This window comes from Eulemur rufifrons, chromosome 2, assembly GCF_041146395.1.
Source record: "Eulemur rufifrons isolate Redbay chromosome 2, OSU_ERuf_1, whole genome shotgun sequence".
NCBI lineage: Eukaryota > Metazoa > Chordata > Mammalia > Primates > Lemuridae > Eulemur > Eulemur rufifrons.
In genome coordinates this window covers 7,679,851-7,693,915 of record NC_090984.1, presented here as the reverse complement: position 1 = coordinate 7,693,915, position 14,065 = coordinate 7,679,851, and the positions used below count along the sequence as shown (strand labels likewise).

Genomic DNA, 14,065 nt, shown 5'->3' with positions numbered 1-14,065 from the left:
AAATGCGGCGTGGTCGGGAAACACGTTAACGCCAGGGGAAGCTGGTCGAAGGGCACGGTGGGAGCACTCCGCGGCCTCCTCCCAACTACCCTGCAGTTAGATTCATTCTGAAATTAAAAGTTTGGGAAAACAACAACCGTAACCTAAGAAGACAGGATAAAGCAGCAGTGTTGGGACATTCTTACACTAAATACCATTCCCTGTCTATCTGAGATATATGTATGTATTTATTTTTAGAGGCAGGGTCTCCCTCTGTCGCCCAGGCTGGAGTGAGGTGGTGCGGTCACAGCTCACTGCAGGCTTGAAATCCTGGGCTCCAGGGATCCTCCCACCTCAGCCTGCTGAGTCGCTGGGACTACAGGTGTGCACCACCACACCTGGCTACTTTTTAAAATTTTTTTGCAGAGGCAGGGTCTGGTTGTGTTGCCTAGGCTGGTCTCGAACTCCTGGACTTAAGCGATCCTCCCACCTCAGCCTTGCAAGTTGCTAGTATTATAGGCTCGAGCCACCACCGTCTATCTGAAGTATACATTTAACTGGGTTTCCTGGGTCTGCTATGACAAATGACCACGAACGGGGTGGCTTCCAGCAGCAGAAACTTGTTCTCTCCCAGTCCTAGAGGTCACAAGTTCAAAATTGAAGGGCTGACAGGGTTAGTTCCTTCTGGGGGCCTTGAAGGAGGAGAGGGACAGGGACAAAGGTGATTTGCAAGGGTCCAGCGATGTCTGAGACAGGATCTGCAGGCCCCGCCCTGCCATGTGGCCCCGGGAGGTCCTCGTGCCCTCCGGACACTGGGCTCAGACCTGTGACCCGCAGCAGCCTGGATTTGAGAGGGTCCGAGGCCACGCAGGCTCCGCAGGCAGCAGCTCTGAGGGGCCAAGGTTTCCCAGGACCGTTCTCCCGGGGACCCAGCCTCCCGCTGCCCGCCCCGTCCCCTCCTCCCAGGCTCAGAAATTTGGGGCTTCTGAGCCACGACGCAGGGTGGGATGGGCAGTGGGGCGAGAGGAGAGGGAACCGTGGGTCCGGGTCCCCTCTTCAATGTTTTCCAAGAGACGGGAGCAAAATGTGGAACTTTGTTCAATGAATCAGGGCCACCCCCCACGGGGCCACCTGGATGTCCTGATCGTGGGACACAGAAATGTGCAGCAGAGACACAAACAAATCCTGGGACGCACAGGCTCATGGCAGCCCGGCTCACAGTGGCCGAAACGTGGAAACAACACACGTTGTTTATCCACCAGCAGGTGAGTGGATGAACAAACTCCACCCGCGCAGTGGGACATTATGCAGACGTGGACAGGCGGGAAGCGCTGGCACCTGCTGCCACGTGGGTGAGCCTCGGAGACGCGATGCCGAGCGAGAGACGCCGACAGCAAAGGCCACACGTGGCATGAAGTGTCCAGCTCAGGCAAAGCCACAGAGACAGGAAGCAGACGGGTGGGTGCCAGGGGCTGGGGGAGGGGGAGGGGGTGACTGCTGATGGGGACGGGGTTTCCTTTTGGGGTGATAGAATGTTCTGGAATTAGAGGTGGTCATTGTACAAAACTGTGAATGTCCTAAATGCCACTGAGTTGTACACTTCAACATGGTTAACTTTATGTTAGGTGAATTTCTCCTCTATAAAAAAAATTGAAAGTGAAAAAAATGGATCTGAAAGGTATTTGCACCCCTACTTCATTTTTTAAGGACACTGTCCCAGGCACCCAAAAATACCCAGTCTCCTGTCTCCAAAACATGTGGCGCTTTAAAAATGAACTTTAATCATGTTAAATGGAGTCCTTACGTGACTGACCCCTTACATGTAAGATTTACCTCTTACGTGAGGAGTTCCTCTTCGTGACGGCTCTGTCACCGTTAATAGCATAAATGAGGCCAGGCGCGGTGGCTCACGCCTGTAATCCTAGCACTCTGGGAGGCCGAGGCGGGAGGATCGCTCGAGGTCAGGAGTTCGAGACCAGCCTGAGCAAGAGCGAGACCCCGTCTCTACTAAAAATAGAAAGAAATTATCTGGACAACTAAAAATATATAGAAAAAATTAGCCGGGCATGGTGGTGCATGCCTGTAGTCCCAGCTACTCGGGAGGCTGAGGCAGGAGGATCGCTTAAGCCCAGGAGTTTGAGGTTGCTGTGAGCTAGGCTGATGCCACGGCACTCACTCTAGCCCGGGCAACAGAGCGAGACTCTGTCTCAAAAAAAAAAAAAAAAAAAAAAGTAGCATAAATGATGACATAATGGCATAAAAATGTCATTATGATTTTCCACCCCGATTATGAGGCTGCAAGTCATTGGAGTGAAGCAACACGCTCGAGGCTGTTCCCTGTGGGAGGGGCAGAGTCAGATTCAAACGAAGCCAACAGCAGAGGCAGCTATGACAAGAAACCAAAGTTTAATAAGCTGGCAAGATTCCCAACGAGGGGGTGGCTCTGTGCAGGCTTGGTATCCAGAGAAGTGAGGTTCAAACTGTCCTTGACATTAGCAGGCAAGTCAGGGGACTGTGCCAGGCTACCAGGAATAGGGTCCCCCCAGTGCCAAGAATGTGGGGCTCAAACTCAACTACTATCGCCCCAACCCTGGGTCTCCCCTCCTCTCCCCATCAAATTAGACGCATCGCTGTGCCAGGCATGTGGGCACAGAACACGTGGGCCATCCGGGAGGGGAGGTGGCCAGCTGGAGTATGGCAGGGAGTCCAACAGGAATGACCAAAGAGATGGCTTTGCAGGCAGCAATGTTGGAACCCAGGACGGATGCAGGGAGGACGGAGGTCAGGACACCAGAGATGGGGAAAGATGTCACTGCTCTTTTCTGAGCTGTGGGTGTCGTGTCAACCCTGGGCTCCAAGAGGTGACATGAACATGAACAACACAGAATTATTACACTCTCTGAGGCAGCCTGTGTCCATTGATGGGTGAACAGATACACATAGGAATATCACTCAGCAATGATAAAGGAGTAGCTGATACATGTGACAACATGAACAAACCTCAGATTAAAGACCACACATATGCAATGCCCCAAAAAGGCACAATTAGCCAGGCATTGTGGCATGCACTTGTAGTCCCAGCTACTTGGGAGGCTGAGGCAGGAGGATCTCTTGAGCCCAAGCACTGGAGGCTGAAGTGAGCTATGATGATGCCCCTGCTCTCTCCAGCCTGGGCAACACAGCGAGACCCCATCTCTCAAAAAAAAAATCACTCTCAAGTCAGTCATCACTAGTGAACCTTTCTGACCGGGTGTCAGACGTCCCCGATGTTGGTGATGTTCAAACTGCTGACGTAAAGGATGTCCTCGGACTGCCCCCTCCTCCTAAATATGACCTCTCATCCTTCAAGCTTCTGCTTAACAGGTTTTTCTTACCTGCCCCTTCTGTAATCCAAGACAAGTCAGAGCCCCGTTATCCTGCCCTGAGCGGTCACACTTTTACGTCATTGTCCTTAACAGTGCATAGCTCCATCTTTATGTGGCTACATAGTCACTTAACTCTCTTAGACTCCTGCCTGCCTGGGAGCTCCCCGAGCGCAGGGACCAGCCCACTCTGCCCGAGGGCTCACTCTCCGACATCTGCCCAATAAGAAGTATTCCATAAGCATCTATTAAATGCCTACTGAGAGGCAGTGATGATCTGGGAAGATAGCTGAGGCTCTGGAGCCCAAAGACAGCTCTACTGGCTTCCCCCTGCACATGCAGCTAAATTCTCTTTCTTTGGCCAGAAAGGCCATCCTTTTTGCCCTGTGGGCCATACGGTCTCTTTCAAAATGACTCAACTGTGCTGTTATCCTGAGAGAGCAGCCATAGATGCACTCATTGGATGGGCATGGCTGTGTGACAATTAAACGTATTTATGCACACTGAAATTTGATTTTCATATAATGTTAGTGTGTCACGAAATAGTATCCATCTTTTGATTTTTTTCCTACCATTCATAAACGTAAACACCATGCTTGGCTCATGGGCGGAACAAAAACTGCAGTGGCCACACAGGGTATGACTGCATTCTTATGAAATGTCCAAACAGGCAAATCCGTAGAGACAGAAAGCAGATTAGCGGCTGCCAGCGCCCGGAGGAGGGGGAGTAGGGAGTGACTGCTGATGGGGACGGGGTTTCCCATCTTTGGGGAGATGAGAATGTTCTGGAACTAGATGGAGGTGGTGGCTGCACAACACTGTATGTCCTAAATGCCACTGAATTATGCATTTAAAATGATTAATTTTAGGTTAGGTCAATTTCACCTCGATGAAAAATTATATACACATATATACATGTATATAATTAACATTGTAATATACATAAAATATTTAATAATCACACTATTGCCATTTAAATTTTTTTTGAGGCTGCAAGCCATGGTTTGCCAACCTCTGATTTAAGTAAATAAAAATATTTACAAGGGATGGAGGTTCTCTTCTAGGAAAAGTCCTTTATACGTGGCGTCTGCTACCTTCACAAACACGTGACAGGGTGGGTGTTGCCACTCCCCTTTGATAGATGAGGGACTGAAGTTCATAAAGAGAATGTTGTTCGCTCAAGGTCACTGGGCTGCAAGTGAGGGCTCCAGCTGTCAATCACACACCTCATCAACCTACTGTGGGGATTTAAGGAGAAAACGCACACAGCTCCTCGGCGCGGGGTCTGGTATACAGTAGGTGCTCAGTAAACATTGCTCCCTCCCTCTCCTCTGTCCTGCGTGTCAGTGAGACGAAAGCAGTCATGGCCTGGCCAGCGAAGAGATGATGAGGGTCCTGATGGCAATCTACTGGTACCAGCCAAATGCAACCCTACCCCCTCCCCCCCGCCACGCACTCGTGACTCAATAGTTCATAGAGCAATAAAAAGAGACCCTTTCCATTGGGCTACAGCTCCAGGCATGGCAGTGGCAAGGCGGTGACGCAAGATAAGAACCCCCCCTTTGCAGGGAACACCCCTGCCCACATCTCTCCGCATCCTCAAAAAACTCAGAGCCACCAAACATCTTTGCGACACAAGGAGCCAAGTTTCACAACATGCTGTGAAAGGGTTGTGCAAACCTCATCAGAAACACCCCAACTGCACCAGCTGGGAGTCATCGTCCAGTTGCTGCTGAATGTGACTGTAATTCCTCCAGCCCAGAGCATTCATAATTCGCCTTGGAAGCTCAGCTGCATTGTACGTGACGTGTTTTCTGTAGAATTCCTGAGTGCTTGCTCCTGGGAGTTGGGCCAAGTGCACACAATAGCTATTTGGGCTGAAACAGCTGGTAATGAGAAAGGCACTCTAGACTCTAGAAGAAAAGTGAAAAGAATTAAAGGATACTAGAAATGTCCCAGGTCCAGTAAAAGGAGATTGTAATCTCTCTATGGGCAGAAACAAGCCATGCACTTCTTTAACTTCCTCTCCATGCCCAGCATGAGTTCAACATTTATTTGTGGCTCAAATTAAAAATGTCTCATTTGCAAATTTCCTGAGCCCTTGAAGACAGCCTGGCAGGTGATGATAAATGCAAAGTGGCACACATACCACTTATCCAATACTCTGCTGGTGACAGGCATCACCAATCACACACAGACATGACCAGTCAATCACTGCACTGTTTCCCAGTACAGAGCCTGAATATGACCTCAGAATCTGTACAGTGCTCAGAGCAACTATTATTAACGGATTCAAGGAAACAGTCTGCCTCCTTGGTCTAGACTAGTTATGTTGGGTTGTTAGGAGAGGGTGAAGAGCCTTGGGAGAGATGAGAACAAAAAAATCACCATCGAGAGGCATAAAGTCCCCAATTGTGATAGGAGGATACGAGAGCACAAGGCTGGTCACTACCTTTGAGGAACTTACCAGTGACACTTAGGGAGAAGGGAAAATTTTACTAAGTAAATCTTAGTGTTTAGTGCTCAGTACTGAGTACTGATTTACTTAGTAAACTTAGTGCTTAGTACTAAGTACTTAGTGCTTAGTACTAAGTTCTGATTTACTTAGGACGCACCTTGTTGTTCAGCAACACCATTTCCCTTACTGACTCCATAACCTGTGGAGATGTGACTTACTCTCTCCCACTTGGCCGTTGATGGGACAGGCTGCTTGGAGGCTGTGAAGCTTTGAGGGTACGAGGCGGGGCTTGGAATGTGACTTCAAGACTAATGCCCTTTCTCCAACATCATCCTTGGCTGAGACTTCATGAGGATACGCACCGACACAGGTAGGCACTGTGTGAATAGCAGGTTGACAGGTGGCAGCATGAGAGACGCCGTGCTCCAAGCCACCCCTCTGCCCCCGTGCTGAGCCTGAGAAATTCCACAATGCCTGGGATCATCTCGCCGGTTCATTTGCTCATCCCACCATCTGGCAGCAAGTGCTGTTAAGCATCTGCACGTGCCGTCTCATAGTCTCACAAGGAAACTGAGGCTCAGAGGGGTTAAGTGGCTTGCCTAAGGTCACACAGCTAAAGTGGCAACTAAGGTTCACATTCTTTCCGTGCATCGGTGGTTCTCTGCATTGGTTCTGCTGGCCGGGTGCTCTGCTGAAGTAGCTCGTGATGCCCCAGGAGGTCCTCGGTGGGTGGCCACTACCTTCACATCACAATTGTTTCAACACCAGGTCCACAGCCGGGCCCAGGGGATACAGAGATGAGTCACGGGAGGTCCCTGTTGCGAGGGGTTCCCTGTCTGGGGAGGAAGCCAGGCGGGAGAACAGCTGGTTACCATGATGTATGAGTTTCCTGTGGCTGCCACAACAAAAGGTACGAATTGGGTGGCTTCCAGCAACAGACATGTATTCCCTTGTACTTCTGGAGGCCGAAAGTCCCCAATCGGAGTGTCAACAGGGTTGGTTCCTTCTGGAGGCTCTGTGGGAAAATCTGTCCCGGTTTCTCTCCTGGCTTCTGGGGGCTCCAGGCATTCCTTGGCTTGAAGCTACATTTTTCCAATCTCCCCCCACCACCCCTCCGTCTTCATGTGGCCTTCTCTTCAGTGTTTGTGTCTCTGTGTCATTTCTCTAAGGACACTCGTCCCTGGATTTAGGGCCCACCCTAATCCAGGACTCTCTCATGTCAATACCCTTAATGACATCTGCAAAGACACTCTTTCCAAATAAGTCACATTCACAGGTAGCAGGGATTAACACTTGGACATTTCTGTTTGGGGCCACCATTCAACCCACTCTTCATGGTGACAAAGAAGGTCTGCTGGAAGCTGGACAGAGGAGGGGAATGTGGTCCATCCTGCAGGACGGAAGAGACACCCAGGGAAGCTTCGAACAATCCCTCCACTCATTTGCTTGTTCACCCATTCAGTGAGTGTTGATTAAGCGCCGACTGTGTGCTGTGCCAGGCTTGAGGAACACAGTTGGTCCAATGCAAACCTTCCATGTGGCCACATGCTGCGTGGGATACCATGCGAGACAGTACAGCCACTTCGGAAGACAGTTTGGCAGCTTCTTAGAAAACTAAACATACTCTAACTATCCAATCCAGCAGTCACACCCCCTGGTATTTACCCAATGCATCTAAAAACTTACAGCCACACAAAAACCTGCATGGGAATGTTTATAGCAGCTTCGTTCAATACATATTCACTATAGCGGATATATTGCCCCAAACCGGAAGCAACGGGGACGTCCTTCAGTGGGTGAATATATAAACAAACTGGTATATCTAGTCATGCACTATTACCCAGTGATAAAAAACATGATCTATCAAGCCACCAAAGACACGGAGGAAGCCTAAATGCATATTCTTAAGTGAAAGAAGGCAGTCTGAAAAGGTCACAGACCGTGTGATTGCAACTCTATGACATTCTGGAAAAGGCAAAACTGTAAAAACAGTAAAAAGATCAGTGGTTTCCAGGCATTCAGGGGAGGGGAAGAAGAAACAGGCATAGATTTTTAGGGCAGCGACTCTACTCTGTACGACGCTACAATGGCGGATACGCAACATTACGCACTTTGTCAAAATCCACAGAATGGGCAACACAAAGAGGGAACCCTCGTGTACACTGTGGCCTTTGGTTGATAATAAATGTATCAGTATCTGCTCAACAATTGTAACAAATGTGCCCCACTAATAATGCAAGATGTTACTAATACGGTGAGCTTTGTGTGGGAGGGGATGCTCTATGGGAACTCCTTGTACTTTCTGCTCAAATTTTCTGCACAAGTAAAACTACTCTAAAATATAAAGTCCATTAATTAAGGGACTTTATTAAAAAAAAATGAGCGCAAGCCAAGCAAGCGGACGTGGGCAGGAAGGGACGATGGGAAAGTCCTGGAAGGAGGAATGTGCTTGGTGCGTTTCAGGTGCTGAAAGGAGACAGTGACCAAGCAGGAAGGGAAGAAAGATGCCGTGGACAGAGCTGCAGGGGCCATCGGACCAGGCTCAGAGGCCAAGGGGACCAAGTTGCTGTCTGAATAATGAGACGAAGGCTCAGGCCAGAAGTCTTGGCAAAAAAACAAAAACAAAAAAACCAAGCAAACAAAAATCCCTCCCCATCAGTTGCCTGAGAATCCTACATCCTTGGGGGGAGGGAGCAGGGAATTGATTCCCCTAATTTTTCCCTTATGATCATATGGGGAAACTGAGTCCAAGAGAAAAGCAATTAGATCCCGAAGACACACAGCTAGCTCATCTCTCAAGCATTTATAGAGAGGTCTGTGTGAGTCACACAGTGTCACCGACTTCCGCAAAAAACCTGAGAGCATTTGGGACCCTCACAATATCCCTTTGGGTAAGGGACTACTATTATCTGCATTGCACAAATGGGGAAGGAAGCACGGAGAGGCGATGCCACTTGCTCAAAGTCACACAGCACGTGGTGAGTGGTGGGGGCTGACTGTCAAATCAGCTCGGTGGCAGCTGCAGGAAGCATGTTTGTGCTCAACTCGAAGCCTCCAGTGGCCGGGCGTGGCGGGAAAGGCTGCAGAGTGGATCCCTATAGAGCCCGTTTCTGGAGGGGCTGAGAGTCCCAGCTGCCAGGCCGGGGTCTGCCTGCACCCCTCACCAACCTGGCTCCAGGCTACACCTGGAGATGCTCTTCCTCTAATACCCACGTGGCTCCCCCTGACTTTCTGTTATATCACTTTGGCTCACAAATCACCTCCTGGGTGAGGTTCAAAATTTCACCATCTTCCCCCTTCTCTTTCCCCACTCACTACACACACTTTCTAGTCCCTTCTGCTGTTGTATTTTTCTTTTTGGCCTCTTTCCCAAATAGGCTTATTTTACCTCCCTCTCCCCTCCCTCACTAGAGTGGAAGCTTTCAAGAGCAGAGATTTTGTCCGTCTGTTGACAGCTGTGTCCTCGGTTGCCTACACAGGGCTGACACACCGTGACAGGAGTGACAGTCCCTCACCAGCAGGTCTATGGTGTGGGGGACAGATGTGGAGTGTTGAAGGTTCCCAGGGGCAGAATTTTTCCCTGATGCCCCTGTGATGCTGGGTGTGTGTTGGAGGAATGTTATCATTGCTGTGCTCTGAGTAACTTCAATAATGCAAGTCAGTGAATGCCTGCCAGCCCTCCAACTTCTCCCAGCCACCCATGCCTCAGTTTCCCTGCCCTTGAAGGGGCTTAGTTGAGACATGTGGATAGGTAGGAGAGTGTCTCAAAGACTTAACATTTCTTTTATTATTTTTTTTCTTTTTTAGAGACAGGGTCTGGCTCTGTTGTCCAGCCTGGAAAGCAGCAGCACCATGGTAGCTCACTGCAGCCTCGAACTCCTGGCCTCAAGCGATCCTCTGGCCATGGCCTCCCAAAGTGCTTGGATCACAGGCGTGCAAGGGCCAACACGTCTTGATGTTACCACACAAGGTTTTTTACAGGGTGATGGGCGTACAGCGGGTCCTGCTGGGTGCGCCCGCAACAAATGGGGGTCCAGTCTCACCCATCACGAGTCCTGGGCACCCGGTCTCCCCTCTGTCTAGGATTCTAGGGCCCCCTCTGAGGCTGAAGCCAATCTCCCCTCCAACAAGGGATCCGGGAGGCCGCCGAGCCTAGTGTTCCCCCAAGAGGCCCGGGTCTCCGGGAGGCCCCGACGCCACCCCAGCCCCAGGTCCTGGGGATCCCTGCGCAGGCGGGAGCCCGGGGGCGCGGGGGGATCCCTGGACGTCATGGCGCTGTTGTGCGGCGCGTGTTGACAGCGTCGCCGTGGAGACCGCGGGGGCGGGCCAGGGCAGGGGGAGCGGCCTGGCAAAGCGCTGGGGGCCGGCCGGCCGCGCACAGCCCCGGCCGCTGCAGTGGCCACGGCCGCCGCCGCCCGCCGGCTTATATACCGCGGCTAAATTTAGGCTGCGCCCGGAGCTCGTCCCCATCCGGGACGCGTTTCCGCCGCCGCCGCCTTGGCCCGGCCCCTGCGCGCGCCGCGCCTATAAGGCTTGGGCGGGCCGGGCCACGGCCCGCAGAGCCGTCCCCGCCCGCCCGCGCCCCGATCAGCCCAGTCCCGGGCAAGCCACTCACCGGTGTCCCCAGTCCGCGTCCTCCCCGGGTCCCCGCCATGGCGCTGAGCGAACCCATCCTGCCGTCCTTCTCCACATTCGCCAGCCCGTGCCGCGAACGCGGCCTGCAGGAGGTGAGGGCGGCGGGGACAGCGGGGGCGGCCGGGACCGCGACCGAGCGGCTGGCTCGGGATAGCAGAACGTGGGCTGCGGGGAGCAGAACGCACGGGCGGGGACGGAGGGCTCAGAGTGGCGGAGCGCGGGCGGCGGGGACCGCGGGCTCAGGGCGGTAGAACTCGGGCGGCGGGAAGCCGCAGGCAGACCCCAGAGCCCGCGCTCGCTCACGCCCGCGCCCTACCGCCCTGTCGCCCGCAGCGCTGGCCGCGCGCAGAGCCCGAGGAAGGAGGCACCGACGACGACCTCAACAGCGTGCTGGACTTCATCCTGTCCATGGGGCTGGACGGCCTGGGTGCCGAAGCCGCCCCCGAGCAGCCGCCGCCGCCCCCGCCGCCTGCGTTCTACTACCCCGAGCCCGGCGCACCGCCGCCCTACGGCTCCCCCGCGGGTGGCCTGGTGTCCGAGCTGCTGCGGCCCGAGCTGGACGCGCCCCCGGGGCCGGCGCTTCATGGCCGCTTTCTGCTCGCGCCGCCTGGCCGTCTGGTCAAGGCCGAGCCCCCCGAAGCGGATGGCGGCGGAGGCTACGGCTGTGCGCCCGGCCTGGCCCGCGGGCCGCGTGGCCTCAAGCGCGAGGGCGCCCCGGGCCCGGGAGCCGCCTGCATGCGGGGTCCCGGGGGCCGCCCCCCGCCCCCGCCCGACACGCCACCTCTCAGCCCCGACGGCCCCGCGCGCCTGCCAGCAGGACCGCGCGCCCCCTTCCCGCCGCCCTTCGGCGGCCCCGGCTTCGGCGCGCCCGGGCCCGGCCTGCACTATGCGCCCCCCGCGCCCCCCGCCTTCGGTCTCTTCGACGACGCGGCTGCCGCCGCTGCAGCCCTGGGCCTGGCACCACCCGCCGCCCGCGGTCTCCTCACGCCGCCCGCGTCCCCGCTGGAGCTGCTGGAGGCCAAGCCCAAGCGCGGCCGCCGCTCCTGGCCCCGAAAGCGCACCGCCACCCACACCTGCAGCTACGCGGGCTGCGGCAAGACCTACACCAAGAGCTCGCACCTCAAGGCGCACCTGCGCACGCACACAGGTGGGTGGCGCGCGCGGGCGGGGGACGCGGGTGCGGGAGGAGGGGGACGAGATCCTAAGCGCGGGTGGGCGAGAAGAGGAACGTGGGGACCCCAGTGGTCGGGAGACTGGGGAGGGGGCGAACGCTTAGGACTCCCCTAGAGACGTGTCTCCGGAGCTTGAGGGGGCGGCGAGCTAAGGAACCCTACCCAGGGGGCGTGACCGGGGAGCTTGGGGACGGGGAGCGCACTTAGAAAACCTGCAGGCGTGGCTAGGGAGACTCCGTTTCAGAACGTTGGGGTCGGGGCGCAAGCGTAGCATCCACTAGGGACGTGGCTCAGAATCCTTGGGGTCTAGGCTCAGGAAGTTGGGGACAAGGAGCGTGCTTAAGAACCCAAGGGAGATGCGTCTCCGAAAGTTTAGGAGGGGGTGCAGGCTTAGGACCCCCTCTGGGGACGTGGCTTAGAAGCTCGAGGAGGGAGTGTGTGCTTAGGGGACCTGGGGGACGCTGTGTCAGAACCGTGGAGAGAAGGTGCGCGCTTAAAATCCCTCTGGGGGCGTGGCTCGAAACACTTGGCAGTGGACAGCGCGCTCTCCGTGTCCCCTGGGGGGCGAGGATGGGGAGTGAGGGACTTACTCGGACTCCCAGGGGCTTAAAACTTTGAGAGCGCGTCAGTGCACTGGGTAAGGATAGATGGCGCGCGCGCAGAAGTAGTGACTCTCTGGGCGAGTGTCTGTGCGTACTGTGTGTCCTGGGAGGGAAACTGAGGCCCACTCTGGTTCCCCTCCCGGCAGGTGAGAAGCCCTACCACTGCAACTGGGACGGCTGCGGCTGGAAGTTCGCGCGCTCAGACGAGCTCACGCGCCACTACCGCAAGCACACGGGCCACCGGCCATTCCAGTGCCATCTCTGCGACCGCGCCTTCTCGCGCTCGGACCACCTGGCGCTGCACATGAAGAGGCACATGTAGTCCAGCCCTCCCCTCCCCCCCCGACCTGCGCGCGGCCGTGGCGGGTCCCACGCGCCGGGTGCGGCCCCCTCCTAAACTGTGACTGCTATTTATTGGACCCACAAGACCGGGCTGGGCACAGCGTGGCCACGGAGGCGCTCCCCTCCCCCCACCCCGACGACAACGACGACGCCACTGCCCCAGCCCCCCATCTGTGACTGAAGGCCCGGTGGGAAAAGACCACGATCCTCTTTGACGAGTTTTGTTTTCAAAATGGTGCAATAATTAAGTGTCGTCTTTCTCTCCACCGGGTCTACACTAGAGGTTCGAGGCTTGATGCCTTGTGAAAAATACAGCCTTAATTTGTACTGTCTGCGACATTTTTTATAATATTGTACATAATGACTGTGACAGATATTGTATTACTGTAAATAGGGAGACAGGTGGGCATTTTGGCTGCCCAGTTTGTTTTTTTATAAGATTTTTGCTGGTTTTTTTAATTAAAAAAAATGTTTTGCATCTTTTGAAAAATCACAGCAGTGGTCTGGCTGCTTGGAAGCTGGGGGTTCGGGGCACTTGGGAGGGGCGGGGGGAGCAGGCGGTTTCATGCAGGGCAGCCCCGCAGAGGCACAGCGCGCTGTGAGCCCTACCAGCCCGCACCGGGGCTGCCCGCTGCCAGGAACTGGTGGGGTTTTCTATAAATTTAAACACTGCATTTTAGGACTGAGGGAGGATTATTTTAAAATTGTTCTTTGAGCCATAAATTGCCTCCTTTACCCTAGAGTTGTGGAAAGTGCTGGGCGCACTGACGTGGCCTCCTCTGGGTTGCAAAAAAAAAAAAAAAAAAAAAACCCTCACCTTTTCCTGGAAGCTTCTGAGGTTTTCACCAAATTTCTGGAGCATGCAAGCTTTTTGAAGGAGTAAATGCTGAGTTTCTGACATGAGCTGCTGCAAGTTGTTAAGAGATGAGTTCCCCATTCCATTAGGGGAAAAAAAAAAAAAAAAAGTGAGACCCACATTTGAGACCCAGGCATGGCACTTCCAGATGAGCCCCGGAGAGGTGGCTGGGGAGTGGTGGAGTTAGGGTGTTAGCCTGGTCTGTCTGCCTCCCAAGAGTCCCCGAACCCCACTGGAGGGGATCGTTGCTTTGTGCAGTGACCCACCTGTTGCTTGCATTGGAGGGTTATGAGACCCTCCCCGGCAGGTGCCCTGGTGCAAAAGTTTCACAGCAGACTGCAGAGCCCCTGCCTCATTGGCTGGAGGTGGCCAGTCCAGAAACCCACCTTGTGAGCAAGGGAGACCCCTGGACCCCACCCTGAATGTCTCCCCTCAGGCAAGGAGGTGTCTCTCCCCTGGCAGGTTTGCCTGCCACCTCTCTCCTTCCCCCCTCTCCGGAGCCCTGGGTAACCATGGCCACCAACAATTGCACAAGTTGTTTCCAGAAAGTGAAAATAGCTCGTAAGCAGTGCCCATTTTAAAACACTCTCACCCCGTTGCGACAGAGGCTGGGATTTCCTCCCTCCCTCCATCCTTCCTCTTCCTTGACAACTACAGCC

General features: G+C 54.4%; 1 protein-coding gene across 1 annotated transcript; it reads left to right on the top strand.

Moving 5' to 3' along the window:
* Positions 1-10,377: 10,377 nt before the first annotated feature.
* Positions 10,378-13,004, top strand: KLF2 (KLF transcription factor 2). The gene is made up of 3 exons (XM_069494513.1): positions 10,378-10,526; positions 10,768-11,581; positions 12,355-13,004. The coding sequence occupies exons 1-3, from the start codon at positions 10,452-10,454 to the stop codon at positions 12,528-12,530; spliced, it is 1,065 nt and encodes a 354-aa protein (XP_069350614.1). The 5' UTR covers positions 10,378-10,451; the 3' UTR covers positions 12,531-13,004.
* Positions 13,005-14,065: the final 1,061 nt, after the last annotated feature.